The sequence below is a fragment of the Solenopsis invicta genome, chromosome 2 (genome assembly GCF_016802725.1).
Source record: "Solenopsis invicta isolate M01_SB chromosome 2, UNIL_Sinv_3.0, whole genome shotgun sequence".
Taxonomy (NCBI): domain Eukaryota; kingdom Metazoa; phylum Arthropoda; class Insecta; order Hymenoptera; family Formicidae; genus Solenopsis; species Solenopsis invicta.
In genome coordinates, this window is record NC_052665.1 from 13,830,915 (window position 1) to 13,857,164 (window position 26,250).

Here is a 26,250-nt window from a genome sequence, read left to right on the forward strand (position 1 = left end):
TTATGGTGGGACCGGCGAGTAGTCTAACAGTAGCGAAATCTCGCCCGCGGCGAATCGTCCGAAATTGGATGTGCTGAACCATAGACTCGTGCGGCGTGTATACACTGAATAATTCAATCCTTACGAATAAAGTTTCTCGCCAAAAATCAAATTATTTTATTCGTGGAAGAGCGAGTTATAATTAAATTCAAAATTAAGAACGATTCAACCGGAAAAGACTGTGGCAATTTAGCAAAATCTCATTTACACGACAGTTGACCTATTTATTTTCTTTTTAATAAAATACGCTATTAATATTTTTACACAGTAGATCTCCACACAGCGCGAGACGGAGCTGTGGAAGGCAGAGCAAATTCGCCCGTCCGTGCCTTTGACCGGCAAAGAGGTGAAAGAAAGAGGATACACGTCATATCTTGATTGTGCGAGATGAAAACCGCCGCTGTTTTATTATCCAGCCGGGAGGAATTTTAATTTTCTCCGGAAAACAGGAACTGGTTCCAGCGGCAGCGCGGTGTTAGACACCGAAAAGGAGAGAGAGTTGGGTGCATTCCACCCACTCAACGTCGCAACGCGTCCCTTCACTCTCTCTCTTTTTCCCTTTCCTTCTCTCTTTGGGAAGAACCGGCACGCGTGTAACGACATTCCACCCACTATCCCGTCCTCCGCGTGGAAGGGAAGAACGACACGTGTCGAGGACAAATGCGAGAAGGAAACGAATCCGCGCGCGTTTGTACGAAGATTTTTTTTTATGGTTCGATGTTCGAAGTCGACGATAAGTAGTTGATCACAGAAATGAAAAATCATCTGCGTAAACGCACGGGACGTTACTATTTTTTCCCCCTTCACACATTCGAGAGCGCGCAATCAATTAACTAAACCGAAAAGACAACCGAATCTTATCGCACAATTTATCGAGGTTGTCTATAACGGCGGGAAGAAAGGGAAAAATAAAGTACGACGACTTGACACGGGCTCTCTCTCGTTTTTCAATACTCTTTCTATTTCTGTGTACCGCGGAATCCGAGGCACGCCCACTGTCATCGAGAAAGCCAGATAATTGAGAAATTGCCAGATAATTTTCTTGGAAAGATACGTTATAATCTCGCGTGTACGCGCAACCGCGTACCCTCTCTTCAAATAACGAACGCGCAATTACGGCGTAATTATGACGTTCCGAAAGAGTAGACGAATCAGGTTCCGCGCTGCACGTCGCGTAAAAACACACGCGTATCCCTTCCATTTCTTCCTCTTTGCTTCGTAACCTTCCTTTTGCCACGTCCTCTCGTTTCGTTTCTCATCGGACGTTTCGTCGTCGGGCGAAGTGCTCCAAAGATTCCCGGCAAATTTGCGTCGTGTCTCGGCCAAGCGGTTAACACGGCGGAGCAACTCCGAAGCTTGTCCGCGGCCTGACGAATCGCCAATTACCATGCCATTATAGAATGACACAATCACACAGGGTGTTTCATAAAATTTGCATTGAAACTCAATACAGCGTCAGAGACGAAATGAGAATTTAAAATATGTCCATTATATATTTCTTGCGACAGTCCTCAAAATAAGCGTAACTCGTAAAATTAAACGTCTATAAATAATAAATTTTACGCATACGTACTCCATCCACATAAAAACAAATTGTAATCGTTAATACCTTGTCTTTATTTTCACATGTACTTACTTCTTTAAACTTTTCTTTTTTTAAAATTGGAGTTCACGATTCCAACGAAATTTGTATTGGTAATTTACTAAGAGACATTTATCGAAGAAATCTTAAAATACTTTGTCTTGATAATTCAACAAATACTTAAAAAACTTCCGTCTAAATTCAACAGAGCTTCCCTGCTATCAATTTTTCTCTATATATTCGGGGATTTAATCAAACTCAATCAAATCAAGCTACACACGTCCCGACTGTCTCAACGCGTTAAATTTAAAGACCGTCTTCAATAAAATCCCATGTAAACTTTACTTCATCAAAGTACACAGACTAAAGTTTCGCGTAAGCTTTACGAAACATCCTGTATTACTCCGTGACTTGATGAATCGCCAGTTATCAATGCGACCCGTCACTCACGTTCCTTCACCCTCTCCCGTTTCTACGACAGCACCCATGTGACGCCAATCATGTATACGAATTCACTAAACGTTGATACGCACTTCGGGCATTCGCGCAAAAATCTCTGATTACGTCTCGGAGTCGCCGAGACGCAACAATGGACTTTCAGAGTTGCGGGACATCGAAACGGCGGACATCGAAACGGCGCGGCACCGCCATTGCGGCCGTTACCTGTCAGAGACACAAAGCACAATTACGTTCAATTGAACGTTACAAAATCTTCTAGTCGCGCGTAATGAACCAAATTACATTCGTAGAGAAATCTGCTCTAATTTCGGATATCAAAAATATTTTAGAATAAGAGCAGCCCAGCTGATTAGTAATGATCATTAAGACATTTCGTTTATATTATAAATAATTAATATTTTAACTCGTGGCAGTAAATATAAAGTTTATTATCTTGTACTTAATTAACCATTACATTTTGTCTCTCAACATTATTTCGAACCCACAGTTGGTATACGATACTTCAGCTGGATCGCAATCACGCGATTGGCCCTACGTAACAAGGCTCGAATAACACACGAAAGGCAATTTCAAGGACGACCGAGGGAATTCCACGATTAGCGTTCGTTTTTTCTCGCGAATATGCTCCCCCTTTTTTCCTCCTTTAACGGTGGCGGTAGAGCCTACCGACATTCTTACGCGCGCATACGGGGACCCGTAATTGAAAGCTGTTACGCTTGGTATTTTATGACTTTGTCCCGCGGCCATGCAAAACTCGATTCTTAACGTCCTCGAACAGGGACGCGGGGCCGCCTCGAGTAACGGGCCACGAAAACGCGCGCCTCCTAATTAAATCCGACTAAATTCATCAAAATCGTCGTTAAAACCACCCCGGCCGCCCACCCTCCGGCGGCGACGACGGCGACGGCCTTAACGATGTACGCCGCGAGAACGAGATTCCGATCTGTCTAATTGCCGCGCCTCGGTGTCCGTAAGCCGCAAGCCGGAAATTCCGATTGGCAGATAGGAAGGTCAGTCTACTCATTCAATATGTAAATAATTTAATCGGTCCGGTCAACGAGGATAAAATGGGCCCTTGAGCCCATAAGATCACGACTACCTGTGCCTGCTTACGATTCCTTTCTTCATTTGAAAATCTTGATTATTTGACAGATAAAATATCCACACCAAAGAAAGAAATGAGACAAGTCCCGAATTATCACTTTTTAGACTCTTATCCTTTTGTTTTTCCAGCAAAAATATATTTTTAGATAGTAATGTGTAATTTCTGCTTTTCCTTGTATTAAGCAACTCTCTCTCCTTTTCTTAAATAATTGAAGCTAATATCATTCTGTGAGATTGTCAGTAGCTACTGCCAGATTGAAGAATATGTCAGTATTATCTGAAATAACGGACGCTCCAATTTACGATGGACATACTAATCCCAAGGCGCATTATCCCAACGAATATCGCGCGCTTGATCGTGATATTTAGCCTACCGAGAAGTAAATTGGATCTCATGGCTAGCTATACTTAAAAGAATCCGGTGATACTAGATAAGCATACCGCTATTATACAAGTTCTCTCAAAAGTTATGTTACACGAAAAGAACGGTTAAAACATCTAAAAATTTAACTAGCCGCATATCTGAAAATAATTCTGTTAAATTATCAAAATAATTATGTAGAGCTCTCGGGCATAATGAGCAAAAATCTCCTGGAAAAAAATTTGACGTTCTAGCATCCAACTTTATCCTACACAATTATTTTAATGATCTGACAAAATTATTTTTAAATATGTATCTAACTAAATTTTTAGGTACTATAACAAAATCGTTCTTTTCACTTAATGAAAAAAATAATTGTGTATAAATATAGATTCAAAAATAATTATGTTAAACTATTGAAACAAATCATATCAGATGTGAAACTTGATTGCTAGAATATCGAAACTGTAATGTAACATTATCATGCTTTGGCGTCCTACACCTTAATTATTTTAATTAAGGTCCAAGATAAAATAATTTTCTGATCTGTATCTAGTTAAATTTTTAGATGTTGCAGTAAAATCATTCTTATCGTACACTTCGGAATGTTTTTAAAGCATAAAAAATTAAGAAGCGCGGTAGTAGTTAATTAACATCGCGTAGAAGAGAATATTAAAATATTCTATGATTTTAAGAACTCTCGATTTATCACTCTTAAAATATACGAGAACTCCAACTGCTTAATATTAACGACTGAGAGATAAAAACAACAGTAAAAAATTTACTAAAAATAAACTGTCTTTAATTTCAGTAAGAGATTTGCAGGAAGAAATTTGTAGGAACAAGGTATACACAATTTCTGATACAGCCAATACGTTCAGACGTGCAATTCGAAAATGCCGCAGATCGCCATCTGGCACGACTTTTCGTGCGGCACGCGTTCGGGGCGAGACAATAACAGCGATAACCACGGTAATAATAGTAATAATAGCAATAACGTCTTTATGAGCATCCCGAGAGAGTGGGCGAGATTGCAACTCCTTGACCTCAGAAGAGAGCGCGAGGATGAGAAAGGGTCGGAGGTACGTGCCGACCCTAACCAAGCAGGAGGGAATCGGTAGCTCGACAAGTCTCCTAGGACTGAAAAAGTCAAAGGGAAAGAGGGAGATGGAAAGAAAGAAGGGCAGGTCTCCCGTGTCATGGTGAGCCAGCATGCCAGATAAAGGCGCTCGCTCGAAATAAAACGCGCACCGCTCGAGAAGAAAGCGAACGGTGGGCAAGGTGGGAATAGTGACGGCTGTCAAAGCATATAACACTTATACTTACACCTTTACTTATCGGACAGGATCTTTACCGAAGTGTCTGTAATACGCATTATTTGCCCATAAATGTCTTACAAATAAAGCCAATCGAAGTCTGATTTTGAAATAGTGCTAAAACGTTAAAAGTAATGTAGTCAAAAATATTAACAGCAATAAAAAAAATATTTATTATTAGAAAGGAAATAAGAGACTCAAATGACATAAAATTATTAATATATTAATGTTATAATTAATGTAATTTATTTAAAAAAAAGTATCTTATATTTATATTAATGATTGCGATATTATATTTATACATCAATCTCATAATAGTTTATTTCAAGAGAAATGTCCAATGTGGAATTCTTCAACGACTTTATTTTTCAACGCGCTTTGATCATTCGATAGGGCGAAGGCATCAACGCGATCGCTAAGACAGGCAGGAATTGTCGAACGAAAAAAGCGATGGAAAAGAAAAAGAAGCGAAAGACCTCGCGCTCGCGCAAGCTAAGCCACGTTGAAAGACTAATTGATGAGGAGGAGGTCGCTGGAAAGGGTAGAAGAGAGGAGAAGGGCCTGACGAGCCGACGCGCACCCCCGTAAATATCGTGACACGCGCTCAAATTAATGGCCCGGTCTTACACGCCGGGGAAAGCGAGCAAACTGGTATCCTCTCGATGCCACGCCACGTCGAGATCGAATCAAAACACGGCCGGCCAAGTCGCCCTTTCATTTCAAGCGATACACGAGCAATCGAATGCCGCGAGTCGGTATCATTTAACTCTTTCCAAGGAAAAAAAAGTTTAGAAATACAAACTACATGTCTAAATTGGATATATGAGAACATTTGCAACGTTGCTTAAAATTCTCTCACGCTATCTCAATAAAAAAAATGTTATAAGCAGCATTATACAACTACATAATTTTATATAAAATGTGACTATCTCTCTCTTATTTTTATAGTTATTTTATGTAATGTTATGTAATCGTACACGTAGAGAACAGTTTCCTCGGGTAAAAAAATATTTGTTAAAATCAAAGAAATGTGTGCATGGTTTAAAAAAGAATTTCTTCAATTAAAAAAAATTCCGTTTATTAACATTAATAAAATAGCTTAAGTTATGCAACACAATTTTTTAAATAAAAATATTCTTAAAACCAGAACAACTAAATTATTTCTTGCTTTTCTGTCAGTACTTTCAATTAAAAAGTTATTTATTTACATGAGCCAAATAATTTAAACATATAATTTATTTTAAACAAGACTAATAATGTCATTTCTTGAAATCAATTCAATTTTCATTTTCATAGGTATTTTTACTTCAACTTGAAAAAATCACGTTAAACAAACGATTTCATCAATTTAAACATAATTTTTCTCTGGACGTATCGTAAATTATCAGATAACATGATATTCTCACACTCGCTCAGAAATAAATCTTATCGTATCGCAGAGCCAGCGCACCGAAGACGTTAAAGATTCTTTTTCTTCAGCGAGGGACGGATAGTTGCGGCCTGTCCCACGAAGGGCGGGCCAACGTATACCCCATGGGAAAATCCCGTAACGACGTGGAGCGAAATCTTTTAATTAAAACCGATTTGAGGGCGGAGAGAAGCACCGCCACGCGCGTTTCACTCGCTCGGAGAAATTAGCCGGCCCGCGTTCTCCACGGGCCCAAACAAATTGAAGAAGATTGGGTCTGTAGCCCCAGGCCATTCGGTAGACTTTGAATAACGCGAGAGATAGCAGGAAAGAAAGAACGTTTTCCGCGTGTAACGTAAGATGTAGATATGATCCTCTGAACTTTAATAATGAAGCTGTCCGTTTACGTGAATGTATTGAAATTTATATTTATACTTCTGGAATATGTGCATCGTAAATGCTACAGAGATTCTTTAATATTTATTACAAAGACAAGTATATTTGTATAATGTACTAAGTATAATTTATCACGATGCTGTATAGGACAATTGCCTGTAATTGATGACGTTCTGCAGAACTTTAAAGACAATAACTAAATATAACATTTATCTTTTGATATAGCAGCATTATTGATATTTTTTAAATATTACATTTATGTATATAAATTTTTTTAAATATGTAGAATACAAATATATCACGTAAGAGAAAATTAATTTAAAAAGATCAAAAAAATGTTAAAAATGAATTTTTCAAAGTTTAAAAGTCTAAATTAAGATTCTCAAGAGGTGGCATTTCCAAGAGATGGTATTTTTCGCAGTTATTTTTCCTCAAAAATTTGATATTTTTCTACATGAGTAACTGCAGTCTGATATTCAACATTGCACTTATAACAACGTTACCTATAACAATATTGACGCAAACGCGAAGTTTTCCGAGACATCTTTCTTATTCCGCCCCAAATTATGGCCAGGGCGTTAAAAGCTTTTATTGCCGAGAAGATGAGGAAGAACGATCGTGACTCTGACATACGGAAGCGCATCTCTTCTCCGCAGTCTCTTTCTTCCCCCTTTTTTTATTCTCGCAAGGACGGAAAACGGGAGTGTCGCCGAAGCGCTTAAGAAAATAACCGACGAGATGCGCTAGAAAAGAAAAAGGGTAACCGAAATAGAATGACCGAGTTACGTAGAAACTACAGACGCGATAACGGATCGAAGACAATGGCTAAAATTAATTTTTCAGCAATTGTAAAACGGCAATTCGCCAATTTTCGCGAACGCGGCAAACGACGAACGATACGCGATTTCTATGTCGTCACTAAGTGACGCTTCTCGCTAATAACGGAGCAACTATGCTCATAAATTCCACCCACTCTAGCTTTACGCCTACTCATTCACTAATGAGAAAGGAATGACGAGTCGTAACTAAGTACCATATGCCATTTCTTGATCTCGCAACCGGCAAATTGATTTTTATGCCTAGAAATTATCCATTTTCCATCTACTCCCTAACTTCCGCATTCATAAATAACACAGAGAACTTTCACGTATAATTTTACTATTTTAATTCTTCATATACCTAATAATCTAATGTACCGAGCACTAAATTAAAATTTGCATACTACAATATTTAGCAAAGTTATACGCAATCTCATTTATAATTCTCGAACAGTTCAAAATCTTTAATAACCTCTGTCTCTCAAAAATCGCGAGTGCCTGTGAATTTGTGAAAAAATTCAATTTGAAATTTGGTCAGAAACAGGCTGGTAAAAGGAAATGTACACATTGTGTATGTGGGACGTGCCTGACGAGACCGGCTTTGGGCGACTGCCGTATGTCCGTCCTGCGTGTATTGAGTTACCCTGGCGCACTTTGCACGCGCGCGCGACTAATTTTTCAGCGGCTCGGCTTACAAAGCGTGCATAATGCAGGGCTGCTCTCGCGGGCGCGCAATCAGCCTACCACCAGCACGAGCAATGCGAGCAACACGATGTGTTGCCGTGGAAGCCGCCGCCGCCGCCGCCGCTGCTAGTAAACCTCGCTGCAACAATCAGTCGACTAATCCCCTTTGGAATCGGCCTCCGCGGCGCGGCGTACCAACCGGCCCGTCCCCGCGCGGTGCCCCACGGTGACAGACGACATGCATGTGCTAAGGCATGCACATTGTAAATCCTAATCGCCGACGCGGCCTCCGAGGCGGCGGACTTGAGATTAAGGATCGACCGACAAATTTATACCGTCGATAGGCGCGAGAATTTAATCCCACCCACGAGGTGGATTAAACGATCGCGCGCGGCGCTCAGATTTGTACGCACTTGCGGAAGACATTAGACGCGGAGATTATCCACGATGAGTAATCTTTCGCAATACGATTCGCCGCGTTTACCGTAGCGGTCGAAGATACGATCAGACAAACGGATTAATCATGGAAATTACACGAAGGATTTAACGCTGCCATTAAGTACATCTTCCTGATCTGATTGCAACTTGCAGTATTTCTTCGTTTTGAGCCGTATCTGTGCAAGAAGATTTCAATCTTAAGTCTTAAACCAGAATATTTTAAATACTTTCCAAGAAACTCATGAACTCTTCACTCTCAATTTTAATCCTCCATCTACAATCTCGGTCCTTTTGGGTTTTAGCACAAGCAAAATTTCACTTTTAAATTTTGTTTGTGCTAAAACTCAAATTTCGATTTTAATTAAATAAAGATTTTAACATTTGAGTTAACAAACTATTTGTTAATGTAATAGAAATGTTAAAAATTAATCCTAAATTTTGATACATTTTTAAAAATCTAGAACAGTAAAAAAAACTTGGGCTAGATATTAAAGACTCCATAATCTAAAGTGAAATCTTACTAATTTGCTTTACTTATAACTATGCTCATTAGTAAATATTTTTTTACTGATTCTAATTAAGAAAAGAGTTCTCTCATTAAGATTAATATTGTCATTGAACAACAGTGTATATATCCCCAATTGAAAAGAATTATAACATTGACATAAGACTGTTCACTGTCTTTCAGTGAATAATTCACTGATTTCGATTTAGAGAGCAGACCGAGGAGGTAAAAATCTGATCGCAAAAAAAGAGTTAAGGTTCGATAAGCAACGCAGTAATTTCGTAAGAACGCGTTTTCGAAAGGTAGAGCGCGTAAATTATTTTCAGAATTTAAGCCGCATCACCAATCATCGCTTGTGACGATATTTTCGAGTTCACAAATCGTCGAGGATGTTACTTAGCTTGACAAGTGAATCCAGATCACAATGTTTATGCTCTTGCCGATTCGCCGTGGTGTTCTCAGATGAAATACGTTCGTTCTTTTGCCCTTCGGATTACTTCCATTATTGGATTAGCAACGCGCTTTTGATCTCGCGCGAAATTCGCGCGACATCGCGTCGAGTTCGCAAATCGACGCGCGCATCATTAAGGGTTGCCGTTATAAATCGCAATCACCCATAAATGCGGATACCGCAATACTGCAATGGTGAGACCGGTCCTAGACTTTGTCCCGTCGCAAATAAAATATATTTTACTCAGCCACGCGTAAAGGAAGATAAAACGGGTTACGTAAAAAACAAAATAAAAAGTGATTGCGATAAATCAGAAAATTTCACAAGATCTTAGATTTGAATGCGTTTGATAAAAGATACGATACGCCGTGTACATTTTGTTAAATCTGATCGTTAACAAATTGATTCCTTTCTAGCGAAAATTTCATACGATATTGCAGAACGCTTCAGAATCAAGAATTAATGAGTGCTATGCAAATTGCAGAATATATGTAAATGCCATGGAAAAGCGGTTACTTTGTGCGCAAAATATGCTAGACTCACTTTTGTCTGTTAAAGAAATGCAGGAATGCATCGCTTTCCAAAACCATTAATTATCCGTCAATTTGGCAATCAATTTACATAAAATGTAGAAGCTAAATATGCGTTAAATCTGAAGAGGTTTGAAAAGAGATATGTGATGCATGTAGCACATTCTCGCAGCGTGATTTAGTCCGAAAACAAGAACGCCTTGTGTGTATTAAAAGTTCTACAATTCGCGTTTGTGAAAAAAAAAATCTGGAAAATAAAATATATAGACGCTAAATGTAAAAACTAATAGCGATATATAGGCGAATACGAGTGTTTAAAGATCCGATTGTGTAAGAGCGTTTATATGAATCGCAAGGATTACATAAACGAAAAAGGCCACAATTTCACACATAAATTAATGTTAAAGTTAATCCATGGAAAATTTACTATCGTGTCCGGTACATTTCTGCATGAAATTAATATCGTGCAATACAGACATTTTTATGCAAAAAAAAAATATTGCTACATAAGCGAGTCTGATAGAGGCAATTAATGAATATTCTAAGAATAAATTAAAGGCGATGATTTATATAACGACTAGGGGCTGTGTACGTTTTACGGCATACAAATCACTATCTCATTATTTTCGCTAAATTGGAGTGTCAAGCAACACAACGATTTTTATTCGTCCATTGGTTCCATTTAGGAGGTATCACTCTCGCCTCGCTTTTACATCTAATTTCATCGTGCGCGAGCTATAAACGCAATTCCTCGCGTTATAAACCGTACTGGTGTCGCAGAAATGAATTATTAATAACTAAAATTATGGTCGATAACTGTACAACACTTCGATATGCGACTAATTACGACCGGCGGTATTGTTGACGCGATAATAAATTAGACTAACGAAACCATCGGAGCCCTGTCTTCGTACAGCAGGTCACTATCTCATAATTTACTCGGAATTAAAACGTCGTTACATACATCGACTTTTATTCGTTGCGGCGCTATTCAGAAAGCGTCAGCCGGTTTTCACTTAATCTGATCTACGCGCGCCGATTTTTTCCATTCCCGGCCACCGTGCATTGGTGTCGCTGATGAATTATTAATGATTAAAACGTGCTAAAATTATGGTTGATAACTGCTACGAGCTGCAGTGTGTACGTGTCTAACCATAATCCCTGCTAACCAGGTATCTCAAAAACGCGTCACCGTCGACTACAAATTAGCGCACGCGAGAGGAACTAATGAAGCGTGACTTATCGATCTCCTGTTTTTCTGCTTTTCATTTATTATTTTCCCCCTTCAGAGATCGCGTAATAAATACAGTACAACGCATTAAGAATTTATCAAGAAGCAGCAGTCCTCTCTCGCTAATGAATCGTTACTAATTCGGCCGTAAAAGTAGCGAACGATCGAGGATTTAAAGTTTGTAAAATAGTAATGAGGATCGAAAGCATTCGGAGAACCGCGCGTCGGAGAGAGATCTAGAATCTTATCAAACGGTATTTTAAGAAAACGCGTGACTGACTATAAATTATGCACGACAGGAATTAATGAAGCATCAGCTCGCTAATTTCACGCTGTATCTACAAGGTAGCAATTTGAAGGAGCCGCAACCCTAGCAAAGAATCCGCGCCCCCGTTTGCGTTACCTACACTTCCGATAGTTACCTCGGTCCTCTCGCCTGATGCCCTCCTCCCCCCCCCCCTTCCCCCGGAGATATCATCGATCGTGATCGTGATCGTGATCGTGATCGCAATGAGGCACGCGGCTCATTTCATACTTGCTGGTCAGCACAGCGCGTGGGCGCGGATAATTACTGTTTTGAAATCGGTGCCGACTGCGGCGTAGTGCGCGCCGCATCGTAACAATAGACGCGCAGGCCTCAATCGAGGATCCATTATCGACTTCTTTCGGGCACACGCGGTACACACAATGAAAAATTAATGGAGTTTCTACGCCGCGCAATCCGAACGCGCGGACGAATTCGAATGGTATTACAACGCGCGAGATTCGATGCATTTCATATCGAGGATAATGCACGTCATATTTTTATTTCAAAAACTTACAAGCTTTACATATATCCCCTACAGCGTAATAGTAAAATTGTGTGTAATTTCTCGATGGAATATAGCAAGTTGATTAACTTTTTGTTTCGCGTTTATTTTTAAGAAATATTGTGAAACTTGTTATCCGGCGGTTATTGGACATGCTGAGAATAAATCCTGTGTAAACAGTACAAAATTCAAAGTAATGAATCTAATATAGCGGACAATAATTTTCAAAATAAAACGGATCTGCTTAAGAATAGTGTCGCAAATTACAAGCCAAAAATATAAAATCCATAATTGACGGAGATAATCTGGCGGATATGTTAAAAAAAGAATTGCTTATAAATCTATTTTTCTATGACATTTTGCTGAAATGTAATCCTTATTATTTTTGCATCTAACATTTCAAATTTTGTATTTTAGACAAATTTATAATCAACAACACCAAAAACCCCTAGATAGGAAGTTTGACGCAAATTGATTTTAACAGTTTTGTCCGCTATATTAAATCCACCGTTTTAAATTTTAAACTTTTGACTTTGGATTCATAATCAGCGACCTCAAAAATCAGAAAAAAATTTTGAAGTATAAGTTATTAAGCCAAATTTATGCAAACAAATTTAATCATTAAAAACGACAATTCTTTAATATATATATATATATATATATATATATATATATATATATAATAATAAATTATTTCTTTAAAATATGATTCTAAAAATTGATTTATTATTTAAAGGAACTTTTTTGTAATCCAGCAATACCAAACATGCTTAAAGAATATGTGAAACAATTGATTTAATAGAAAAAACTTAGATGGATATTACTGCCTGAGCAACAACACTATGCGGCAAAAGATTAAATCTTACTAATCTTATTAAAAAAATTTAATTTTTAATTAATGTTTATGTTGCAAGGACAATTAAATCAATTCCATTCTTACGAAAAATTGCAAAAAAATTGAAGTTGCAATTTGTCCACTTGTATGTTTCGTGGAAGGTAGTAACTTGCCGCAAGAATTATAAGTATATTTATTCTGTGTAATATAAAATAAAATTACGCGCAATTTTTATTCATAATGCACTAAAGTTCATATAAATTAATTTCTTCGTCTTATTTAGAAAACTTTATAAACTTTTAATTATTATTTATATGTTAAAAGAGCAATTGAAGAGCATCTATCCTTATAAAAAATGGTAAAAAGGAATTTTAAACTTTCAAGATCACACATTCCTTTCGTATATTTCAGGAGATAAATTATCGCCAATAACTTTCACAATTCGTCTATATTTCGCGGGGGGTTGCAGAAAAGGACATAAGAGAAAAGTCCTCGAAATCGGGCACACCTGGGCAGTTATGTGACTGGGCGTGCCTGTGTTGGCTGGCAAGACGCGTGGGCCGGTACCGTATTATGCTGATCCCCCGAGAGAAAGAGAGACGATTCGCTCAGAGCCTGAATCGGGTCTTAGGACCCGCGACGCGGAGAAAACGCTACGTCGCAACGCGTTCTGCCGCCGCGCCGCGCCGGGAACGGGCGTCGAGTGAGACGCGAGACCGTGCACAAACCCGAACGTGGGCGACCAGGTGCAGCTTCGCCAGCCGTGCCGTAATTATGGTATTTGGTATCGCGACGATACGGACGATGGCAAATTAACGATATCCTCGAAAAGTTAAAACTCCAATGAAAACGTGTTTAATGTTTCTCGATCGAAAAAGGAAATCCAACGTATTGAGAAATTTATTCACTTTAACACGAGCGCGAACAGATGTGTAACGTCCACGTCCGTTTATCATACGTCCGTGGACATTTAGTGTATCTATACGAGTGTCCATTCACGCGAACTATCGGACCGCAATGATAACGGCAAATGTACGCAAACGCTCTATCGGCAGAAGTACGCTATCTCGCCGATAAAAGGAGGCTTGCGATTTAATCGAGAGTAACTTCTACGAAAGCTACGTACTAGGAAAAAGTTGATAGCACACTGAAGAAGCGCGCACGTGTGCTCGGAAGTATCGCGATTCCTCCCACAAGCGAAATTCGCGCGCGAATCAAACAGGATACAGCCTCGTTGCCGCGTCTCGCATCGATAAAACGCTGATCCGCGCGATAACGGGGACACGTCGATTCCAAAAAATTGATGTCCAATGAACGATCGGCACCGTGAAATGAACGATCGGCACCGTGATTAACGCGGCGCCGTGTAGTCGCGATCGGTCGAGCGAACGACAAGATTGGAGGAGAAAGAAGAGAGGTGGGCAGCTTCTCATAAGATGGTGCACACTAGTTAACAGTACAGCGATCTTAGCTTTTCCCTGCATTAACTGCGTGGAAATTTTTGCAATTGAGTTTCCATTTAGAATAGCGATTGTGTAACTTTTTCTCTAATGCCCAGTTTCTTCATCTCTAGATAACTTTATCTCCCAGAAAATATGGCCATTTCTATTAAAATTCTAATACGTTTTGTGTCGAAAGTTAGTAGTATGAAGAATAGCTATCCGTTAAATACGTAACCAGTGGTTCCAAAGAAAACAATTTTTAATTAATTTTTAGTTAATTGACGAATATCTTTATCTAGAAGATAGCTATCGGGAAGTGTAAAGAAATCTGGCATAAGATAGAAATGCGCGAAGAATAAAATATTTCTCCATTAACTTCAATAATGCAAATTTTTATTTTTCACATTTTTTTCTTAGCAAAAAAATTAGATTCAGAGATATCATTTATAGAGTACTGAATCATTATAGAGTACTGAACGTCGCAAAGAAGAACGCGACAGACCAGGATCATGCGAAGAAAAGTCCCATCCGAATTAATCAAGAAATATTACCCTCGTTCTAGATAGACATCGCGATACATATCTTAGAGATACTGTGAATTAGATCGCGTCATCAATCTCGTATGGCGGTTTTTGCGCGAACAAGTGTGGCGATTTTCTCAGCGGCCTCCACCCTTTCATTATCGCGAAACGGTCTTCTTCCGTGTCCACTGATTGACAGTCAGCGCTCGCGAACTAAACTCCTCGTTAACTCGAATCGAGCCCCGCGGGCACCGCTGGAAAAACTTCTAATTATACACGACGGCTTTCGTCAAAGATCCCGGCGACACTTTACGGTGCCGATCGACTTGCAAATGATGGGGGAGGGGAGAAAAAGAGCAGAGGGATCGGGGAAAGCGACGTCCGATAGCCTTGTCGGTCCAGGCGGCATTGTGAGTTATTGAGATTAAACGATTGGCCGCGGGGGTTCGGAACTTTTATTCATCAACGTCGCCGTATCGCGTCGTTGACATCGTCGCGCCACGTTCGACCGTAAACCGATCTCGGAAGCAAAAGGACGAGAGGACCAGAGAGCGCGGCGAAAGAGAGGAAGAGACCGCACTTAATCTCCGCTTATTAAATAAATCACGACTCCCTATCACTTTGGAGCCCGAGATGTGCCCCGGGAAGCCAGTCTTATAATTCCTACATTAATTTCTTTAATAGTCCACGAAACAATCCCGGCGACCGTCGGGGTACATCACGTCGGAACGGTATCATCGGCCCCGGGGGAGGAATTAAGCGCTCTCCAGATCGTAAAAGAGTTAAATTACTGTCGTAATTTATTTATAATGCGCGTCGCTTTATTTAGCGCGATTAACACGATGAAAAGGGGCATGCCCGCGTGCGTGAGGCGAAACGGCCGTGATTTAATAATTCTTGGGGTTAAACGCGACGCAATAAATCAAACTTTCTCGCGAACCACCTCGCGCGCTTTTTCTTACATTTTGATCATGTATGCAGGAATTGTAACATATCAAAAATTCACGCGAGAAATACTGAAATAGATTATTTTTTAAGAAAACAAAAAAAATGTGTTGCAATAACACGTCTTACGTTTCTATCGCATGTTAACAGCATCACATATATGTTTTATAAAATTGTTTATGTATCATAAATGTAGATGACGTGGAGATAACATTAGAAAAATCGCGCGCACAAGATTTTTAATTTTTAATTTTTTCTTTTATTATTCTCATAAATTAATTCGCACAAGAAGATACTGCCGTTTCTAGCTGTCTTACGCTTTTGTCGAGGCGATTGTCCAGTGGACCTTGAATGCTAACCGACTGACGTGTTTTATCCACCTACGTGCCAACAACACATTGCGTGTCAACACGCTCACGCATGATTCTTGTAAGAGAACACTGCACAATATGCAAGAAAAAAGATAAGAATCATCGTGAATATAAAATCCTTTCTTTATTCCTTAGTTGCGCGCAATGCGGGTTGTATAACGAATAAAAATAAATCGAAATTTGAATAAATTTCTACGTACTATAAAAACGAAATAAAGCGAGATATTCTCAATATAACTCTACAAAATCCATTTCATGAAATCAGTACAGATTCTTCATAGGTATGTTCTTCTAAATTTTCCTTACTCCCGCTAAAACAAATCTCTTCGAAAATTCAGTTATTCATTTGCATTCCTAAAGTGTGAAACCTCGAGTTTTCAAACTTCGCGAAGACTCACAAGTCGGCTACAAAATCAACCAAAGAGAGAACTAAAATTATATATATCAAACATTCTGCATTAAACGGTGGCGCGAGCCGTATAATCCGAGCGAGCCGCACATTCCCTTGCGAAACCGCGTAGCTCTCGCCTGATGACGAGATCCATTAAATGTGAACGGACAGGCTGCCGCTGTGCTTGTATATCTCGCGCCCGGCGGTGCTGCGCCAGGTAGTCCGTATTCCGACTTATCCAATTAACGGGAAGCGTTTTAACGCGACGTTAGAACGTCTCGTTAAAGCGCGAACGTTCGCGCCGCGTTCCGTTTTACCACGTGAAATCGAAGAACGATGATGCCTGACGGCGAGCTCACCTCTGACGGCGGCGTTCAGCCTGTCGAGATTGGCGAGCGTAAGCGGTACCGGGCCGAAGTGCATCACGATCCTGCCCACGTCGCCGGCACCGCGACGCGCCATGAAGATGCCGGTGTAACCGCGCCTGATGTAACGACCGCAGGTATCGTTCGTGGCGATGTCGACGGTGACGTTCAGCGCGCCCTTGATCGCCCTCTTGACGCGCACGTGCACCACCTGTCCATGCCGAAGCTCTTTCACCTTTCCAGTGAAGATGTAGTCCGACTGGCGCACCTTCTCCACGAACATCGTGTCGTTCCTGATTGTCGCCGTCAAGTTCGCCCGACATTCCAGCAACTCGCCAGTCGAGAAGCTGGCCGACGACAGACTGGTACAGAGGACCACAAAAATGATCACTGAATAACTGACCATTTTGAATCCGATGTTCATTCTGTTTCAAAGTTCCGCGTCACTCTCCGACACGCGAATAAAACTGTCTGCGTTTCCAATTTCTCCGTCTTTGCTTACATACATACACGCACACATACACACACTCAATGTAATAGTTTTAATCGTTGAGCACTCTCATGAATACTACACGATGTTTCAACACGATAGTTTACTCTACTTGTAATTCACATTCCGATATTAATAAGAAATGCATTCGCAACGTGCGAGTTTATTCTCATTAATTCCACGCACCAAACTGACGTTCTATCTCGAAGACTCGTGGTTCTACAATCCGCTTGATAACTGTCCGTTGGGTCCATTTAATCACAAGTTCGTTTGATTAATTCCCGGTTTCGAGTTGAAGACGTATCTTGAAGACCTCCTATCGTCAACAACCTCCTTCAGAGAAACGCGACGTTAATCAGAAGCAACCGGTATCAATAGCATGGCTCCGAAACAGAAGACTACCACGGAGAACTTCTGATCCCACTGCGTCTTCAATAAATACAAGCACGGGTGTTAATCAGAAGTGGGCACTCGAAACTCCGCTGGTCCGGTTGATTAATTCCTGGCTCCGGATCGAGGACGGGTCCCACGGTGTGTCAGAGCGACGGCAGCCAGTTCGGCCTGGGCTCCCGTAGTCCTCTAAATGGAAACGAGTCCGATCTTGAGCAACAGGTTGGCGCCGCGTGTCAACCCACGCTCGTCGATTTCCAATCCGCGTGCCAACGTTCACCCGCTCCAGTTGAGCAGCGGGCGCGATGTTTCTCGATCGATCGACGAATCGATAAACTGCCGATTCGCCTCCCCCGTTGCGTCGTCGCTGTCGTTCTCCGTTTTATCGTCGTCGCTGATGAGACCGGATGCCGAACGCGGTCGCCAACGATCGTCAACGAAACACGCGGCTCTACTCGCGCTTCGATCGTCAACTGGTTTCCGATCGAACCTCCGAATGATCGGCGGTCGAATGTGAATTCTCTACTCAACTCCTGCTTGTCGCGATAATATCACAAATTCACGCCTATCATGCGCCATCGCGGATATTTAGCTCACGGCTTAACCAAGCGTCAAAGTGCTTGCGATCCTGCAATACTTTTCACTGGAATTCATTATAGAAATATGTTTTTATAATAAACACTCTTCACGAAATATTCACCGCAATCTGACCGAATTACTCCGAATATCGATAATATAACTCACACGAACGATACGCGAGCACCACCTCAACCATCTGTTTTAATAAATGCTTCCTCATACACTAAATGACATTGGTTATAAATATGTAGTCAAATGCGCCGTCATGATGTTCCAAAATATATTCAAATTTCAGAAACAGTTGAACGTCCATTAAATTATTCCGCACTATTAAAAGACATATTCTGATGATACTTAATTATGAAGACTAATATGCTATTCTGAAATGTCAAAAACACACTTATTTTTATCACCGTTTTAAAAAAATAAGTAAACCAAAATATGCCATTACTCCAGAATGGAAAAAAAAGAATATTCAACTGTCGTTTTCAACAAATTTTCAACGAATTTTTATAACTTTATAAGCATCATTTGAGATGTCGTTCTATATTTTTCATGTAAACGTTATAATTCTGCAAAACACGTCGAAGCTTTCTTATACAGTTTCACCAGCACTCGTGAAATTATACCGTTAGAAAGCGTCGACGCGACATTCGTCATGACAGCCACATCCAACGCATTTGATTCGATTTTCTCCAGTCGTGAGACACAGTAGCACAGAACACTGGCGGACCACTTGATCGAGCCGCGCGATCAAGCAGTCGCTGGCCGAAAGCACTGTCAGCGCGAAATTCGCGGCGAACGTGTGTTGAGGCTCGCCACCACGAGCGTGAACCCGCGCGAGAGTGAGAGAGCAGTGATCGAGGTGGTGGTTGGTCGCGTGGAGGCACGCGCTGGACTGAGGAGGGCTAAGTGTGGATGCTGCAACTACAACGTGTAGGCGTAAGTCGCCTTAGAGAACCCGCGGCGGGCCGAGAGGGAGAAAGAGAGACGTAGAGGACGGGCGCGAGGGTGTGAGTGCGTGCGTTCGTGCGTGCGTGAGCGTCCGTGAGGACGGTACACGCGCCCGCGCGCGCGTGTGCGTACACGCCGCGAGAGCGAGAGACAGAGGGGGAGAGAAATCTTAGCCGGGTACAGCAGTGAAGGTGCACGCACGCACGCACGCACGCACGCACGCATGCACGCATACGAGTATATCTGCGACACGTTCACGTCGCTGCTGGCTCCATTCGCACGCGCCACACGCGCGTGGAATCCCGTGGATTATACTCGCGCGTATATACAAAAAAAGAAGTGGAAAATTAGCAACTAACGCCGGAGCTATATCAGCACCTGTAGAAAAATCTCTCATCGAGAATTTTTCAGTATTTTTGGAATTTTTTTAGAGTGACAATTTTTATTAACATTAATATTGAGAGCCAACTCTGAATTTAAAACTCATTGTCAGATGAAAATAATAGAGACAAATAATTTAAATTTTCGTTATTTAATCCTTCAGTTTCAGGTAGATCAGATTTATTTTTGATCCACGGTTCGTTTTTAATGTTGCGCAAAAAAGCATTTAAATTTAGCGACGTTTTTACTATCAATTTACGAATATGCGAATGTCGATCGACCCCGAGATTGTCGCGCGAGAAAGAGACAAAGTTAAATGATCTAATCGACACCGGCTTAACGATCGACGATCCCGGACGGTTTGTAATTGATGGCGATCGATAATCTCGAGCGCCACACACCGTCTCCTCTCCTCGGACTATCTCACCCACGAAACGGTGAGAATCTGACTTAACGAGCCCGATGGAAAAAGCTAATGGCTCGACTTCGACAACGACTTCGTAAAAGGAAAGACACGCACTCCTCTATTTTATGACGACGGTCTCGACGCGACGCGGTGTGAAAATGGGCAGGGCACGATATACGGTGTCGTCAGTTATGGTACATCATAATTTCCGCGGTTATTCGTGTGTACCAGTAACAATGTTACGCGCCTTCGCGAGCTGGGTGTGGGTACAGACGAGATTCTTGTCTCGCAACGCATCAGCTAGACACCGTCTCGAGTTTCGAACGTTTGCAGAAACGATCGTCGCGATAGGAACCTTACAGATTTGCCTACGCCTTTTCGTTAAGAGAAACGGAAATACGAATTGTGCGTGTCCCAAAAAAAATCTGTTGGACATTCAAAACGTTTTGTTGACGAAACAAGAATATATTGAAAAAGATATTTCCTAAGCTCGAATTTAATTCCTTAACAAATATAAATAATTGGAAATGCTTATCTTATGATAACATTAGATATATTCGTAGTTTCATTAAAACTTGATAAATCGATAAATAAAATTGATATTGGAAAGACTTTGCATATTGAATTTCTATATATTATTTCAATTAATGTATATGTACTATATATCTTAATATTTTATTTTATTTATTTTACCTGCAATCTCGTATGCCGTTTATTTTTCATAATTTGTTTATATTTTACATTTAAAATTTTTCCAATTTTTTTTCTGTCATTTTTTGAATTAAAAATTCTATTCAGATCTCTTTCATGGCGCTAAACATGGTAGCATGATTCGTAGCCGCGATAACATTGAACATGATCTTCGTAAAAGTCAGACTGGCAACACCTACGTTTAACGCTAAACGCAAGATGTGAATATAGGCTATAATAATGTCTCAATCCGTAGAGTAATATATCACAATCTTGCAAAGTTGCACGAGACTAACCTACAACATTCATAACTGCCGTTAAATAATTATACTGTTGGCATCCTACATTGACTTTCGTAAAACTACTCACCTCAATGTAATGAACCTGGTAATAGAAATTACGCGGAAGTCAACAATTTATAACGCAGCCGGGAGATAATTAGTACTGTAGACTAATGAAACGTTACTCGCTAATCGCGATACAAATCGGAATACAAATCGGAAACTAATCTTCAAAGAAATACAAAAAAAATGTGCAAGTATTAAAAGCAGGCTCATTATGTAGCGTTCTGCGATCAGCGAATGATACTTTAATAGAAATTATCTCAGCATATGATTCAAACACGAAAATGTCAAAATCGTAATAATTTTCGAATTATAAACGTCAAAATAAGCCAATAATAAAATGATTGCAATCTATTATTGGTTCTCACAAGTGATATTTGCGAAGTCTACATTCAAATTATAACGATATTTTACTTCAATTCACAAAATTAAGCTATCAATAAATGTAAATAAATGAAAAATAAAAAATTAAAATTAAATTAACACATTAGAAAAATAAATGCAGTACGTTTGCAAGTTCAATAAATTCCAGGCTAATTCAATATAATTTTTACTTATTATGGAAGGAAATATCGAACTGTGCCAATAATTAATGCTTTAGTATAACGAGTATAATGTGCATGATATACACAATTAACCGAGATATAATTCGCATATTCCAGGATTATAATTAATGGTTCATTCATTTAAAGTAATAGATCTATAAGATATCTATTTGTAATATTTTATATTTTTAACGTGAAATTTTAATTATGCACTTTCTAAAGCCGATACAATTTTCACGGATCCATTACCTCAAATTAAATCAAAAGATAATCTGACACTCACCGATACGTTGCGCATCAGCGGAACTGTATTACTGCATATCGATCTGAAAAAGACAAATATATCCAAATTGTAATAGCGCTCAAAATAATGAATATGTTTAATATGATAAATAATTAAAATAAATATATCAATAAATAATGACTGTCATGCATATTTTTCAAGAAGCACAGTTAATTATCGCGCGCGCACCAATCATTAAAATATGACGATCGCGAGCCATTTTGCACGGTTTCCCTGACGTTAATTGCACAAACAGCACTCTTTATTACTGCAGTTTTGCGGCAAAAAAATAACACGAAAAATTATAACCACACAGATCTACGATTTACACGATGTATTCATGTATAGTATACCCGCAAAATCTCACAAAGAAATTAACGGATGAAGCACGAACGAGAAACGGAGAGGTTTAACAAATTGCTGTACAAACACCAAATTGATTCCACGCGGGTGACAAATATTTAAGATACGGGGTTAGTTACGACTGCACTTGCTAATTAAACCCGCGCGCAGCTTGGCTCACGGAGTCGATCCGTCGTTGCGACCCACGTATCGTTAACGACCAAAAAATTCCAACAGCTCTGCCCGTGCGATATGACATGATTATTAAAGTCAAGCTAATTATGACGCGATAAAACATACAAATTTCAGTACTGCATGCGTAATATATTTCAAAAACATAAATTCTGCAAAACAATTTGTTAACAATTTGTTTTTTATTGTTAACAAGCGATCAAAGTATTGCATCTTTCTGTTGCTTCCAATACTCAATTCGATAATTTATGCATTGCTCTATGCGCGGCGTGTTTTTCTTCCAGTGAACAAATTACATCGCGTTAAAAAGAGTGAAATATGTTTAAAAATAAAATAAAAGAAATGACTAACGCTCATAAATGCCACAAGCATGAAACAAAGATTTATTAGATTACTGTTCTTTTATCGTTTTAAGTTCTCTACTTTAAGGAGATAAATAAATCACACTAGACAACCGCTTCGGAAAGTCATCTCGATACGCTTAGCAATCGAAGATTAATCGTCTGATAAACACGGACAATTTTATCAGGTTTAAGCTGATCACTTCCCTCCTCCCTTCCGCTTCTCAAGAAATATAGTCTAGAAATCCTTCGTTCTCTTTTCTCGAGTGTTTCAGACACCGTAAGTCATAAATTATCGTATCAAATTTCATAAACGAAGACCGCAAAGGACCAATACTTCCACGTCTTTTACGAGAACGCAATATTAACCAAGACATCGGACGCATGCGGAATTAGCACATTACCTCGCCGACGCGTTTAACAACGAGAATTCCGGCCGTATATTTCGTCACGGCTGTATTGTCACCTACGGCGCACATAATACACCCGGTTGACGGTAATGAATGCGCCGTGACGAGAGACCGTCGACGCGACTAAACGAGATCCCTCACGTCCGACTGAACGCTCTGAATCCGTCGCTGGCACGCGATCGTTTTCGCGACGAGAGGGACACTTCCATGAGGCATTGAATCTCCAGCACGCGCGACCCGAACGACAAGCCGAGACGAATCGGTCGTCCCGATGCCCACGCTCTCGCTCGACATACCGCGATACCGGCGAGAATCGCGTGTCCTTGCATCGTCCTCGTCGCATTCTCAGGTCGTATCCCCGAGCGGAGAGAAATATCGGCATTATACTGTCAATGATTCCTCGTACCTTACGCGCTGATTGTTAGTTCCTCAATATACATGAAACGCGAAGTACTGCGGATGCAACAACGAAATGAGGCGCGCAACGACATTCCACGTGTCTAGTGTTACCGTAAGACCACGCGTTCCACTTTATTCTATAATAAAGACACTATAAACTTTTGTATAACTTATCCTTTCTAAAAAAAGGCACGTAAAGAATATATCGAATATATCAAAGTTAATCTTGTCGCTTTTCCGTGATGCTGATTGGTTCTTTCGCTGCGCTAACATTGTGAGCGGCTGTCATCGCGGAGATTGCGTATTTAACTATGTGTATTGAGGGGTTAATATAAAATTTGTAATTTGTATAAAATTAAATGTAATATTAAAAGCTTTGTAGCGCAAGCCCGTTTTTTTAGTAAACAACAAAAAGACAATTAATGATAAATAATATACAAAAAATAAGTAACTCACCCAAAGGTTGCTCCGCTGAGGCCCGATGCCTCTCCTAGGCCTCCTCCTCCTCTCAGAATCCTCCAGGTTGTCAAACTCTCCTCTTCGTTGTACACTTGCAGTACACTCGCGGAACACTCGCGGAACACTCGCTAATAATATACTAAATTTGCGCGCGTGGACTAATTATCTATAAAGTGTTTCGCGTGACACTGCAACACTTCGGGTTTATAAAACCCATGATATGAGTTCCCATTCAGAGGGATTCCCGTGGATTCAGCACCCCGCGTCGGCGAGTAGAACGCACGCGTACCCGCCCCCGGACAAGGGTAAGCCCCACGCGGAAGAAAACGAAATCAATGGCATTGAATCCGAAGCCTCTTGTCTCACAAAAATCACGTCTAAAATTGACTCGTTCATAAGCCCAGCCAACGGATCATCGAGATCAGTCCCACTGGATCTTATATCCAAGCGGCGTCGACAAGACACTCCGGCAGGACGAGAGAAGAAGGTACTCATTGCCGACGTCTAGCATTTTAGACGAATCAGGAAATGAGAGCCAGCCTCTCGTCACAAGCTTAACCTACAAGGCCAAGTTCTGACCAAGTCAGATTAAACGTGATTCACTGGTTCGAACCCAAGATCCAAAGAATCCAAAAAGGGTATCAAGGATCTAAGAAAACCTTAGGTGGACGAGAACAAGAGAAACATGCGAATCCAAGGTAACTGATCCGAACTCTAACCGCTTAGGACCGAACCGATCGCCAGAGACAGAGCGTGTAAACCTCACACAACCAGACAGCCGCGCAACATGCACACAGGGGAAACATGCTATAACGCGGCCCGGCATTACCTCGTGCACGGGCACTCGGCATGGAACGTCGCGGTGCAGCGCGCACGCCCACCATGTGCAACGCCCCAGTAAGGATATTCACTGCCAAGCAGCGGGGGTGCGATTCCCGGCCCTCGAACTGAGAGTCTATCAAATGGGAGTTATGAAAAAAGTCTGTTTAGTCCAATACTCAAACGACACTACCGAAGTAAACGCGCGACGCGACAAACCGGCTGCGGTTCGTATATTTCACAATAATTCGGCGACGATTGACGTTTGCTTCCTCTCGTACACCGGAGAATATCTGTAATATATATTTTTTGAATTTCTACAAAAAAGAAAGAAATATAAAACTACATTTTTATAATCTGATTACGGTATTTAATGTTACTCTAAAACCGCGGCTAATTTTATTTTTAGATGAAAGTACACACTGTAAACTTTCTACATATCTTCTAAATGCAATAGATACATGTATTTTTAAGAATGTCTGCAGAAGGAGAAAGATGAAAGTCACAATATAGAACTGATGTCTACTGCTGTCAAGAGTAGAAAAAAATAATAATAACCTAGCTGTTGAATTTCGCAACATCATACTTTTATACTAATGTCACGATAGAAGAAGAAAAGAGAAAATCTAATTTGAATACAGTTTCGTTATTCACGATTATTATCGATTTAATTGATATATTCTGCATACTAATAATGTTTAAAAATTATTTCTTTTAATATTCCACGAGAGGAGATTAATTATATTTCTATGACATTTAAGTGTCTTAAGTGTTCTAAAAATATTTTGACATAACACGACGATGTGTTTGGAAATGATCGATGTTGTCTCGGCGCAATTAACCATTACCGAGAAGATGGCACATTCATTCACGACGATACGACACCACTGACTAGACCGTCATTAAACAAATCGCCTTCACCCAGCGCGCGATGTTTGCATACGCAACTAGACAAATCGCCGTTCGAACGGAATGAAACATGGCGGTGAGGAGACGAGACGGGAGCTACCACACCGAGTGATCCCCCAACGATAACGAATGAATCGGTTTGCGTGGCTCGTTAACAATACATGCATAAGGAACGCTAATGCGCCACTTTGTTTCAGACCTCGACCTCGGCGCAACAATCTTGTACCCGAAAAGAATAAAAAGACGGACGGGTCGTGCATCGTTGGCGTCTCTACCTCACGGTCGAGAATTCTTTCTCTTCGCGCATAACTATATT

The 26,250-nt window shown here is 40.4% G+C and overlaps 2 protein-coding genes across 9 annotated transcripts in view; both read right to left on the reverse strand.

The window, feature by feature from the left end:
- Positions 1–19,403, reverse strand: part of LOC120359759 — a 66,732-nt gene extending 47,329 nt beyond the window's left edge. The window contains exon 1 of the mRNA XM_039458682.1: positions 16,996–19,403. Within this exon, the coding sequence (XP_039314616.1) occupies positions 16,996–17,425 (430 nt within the window). The 5' untranslated portion in view covers positions 17,426–19,403. The remainder of the gene's footprint in view (positions 1–16,995) is intronic.
- LOC105207562 (agrin) overlaps positions 1–24,412 on the reverse strand; it is a 731,430-nt gene extending 707,018 nt beyond the window's left edge. For all 8 annotated transcript variants that reach the window (XM_039458553.1, XM_039458551.1, XM_039458537.1 and 5 more), the window contains exons 1-2: positions 24,204–24,412; positions 22,064–22,106 (exon numbers count right to left, since the gene is read on the reverse strand). The gene's annotated coding sequence lies outside the window, so the exon portion shown is untranslated. The remainder of the gene's footprint in view (positions 1–22,063; positions 22,107–24,203) is intronic.
- Positions 24,413–26,250: the final 1,838 nt, after the last annotated feature.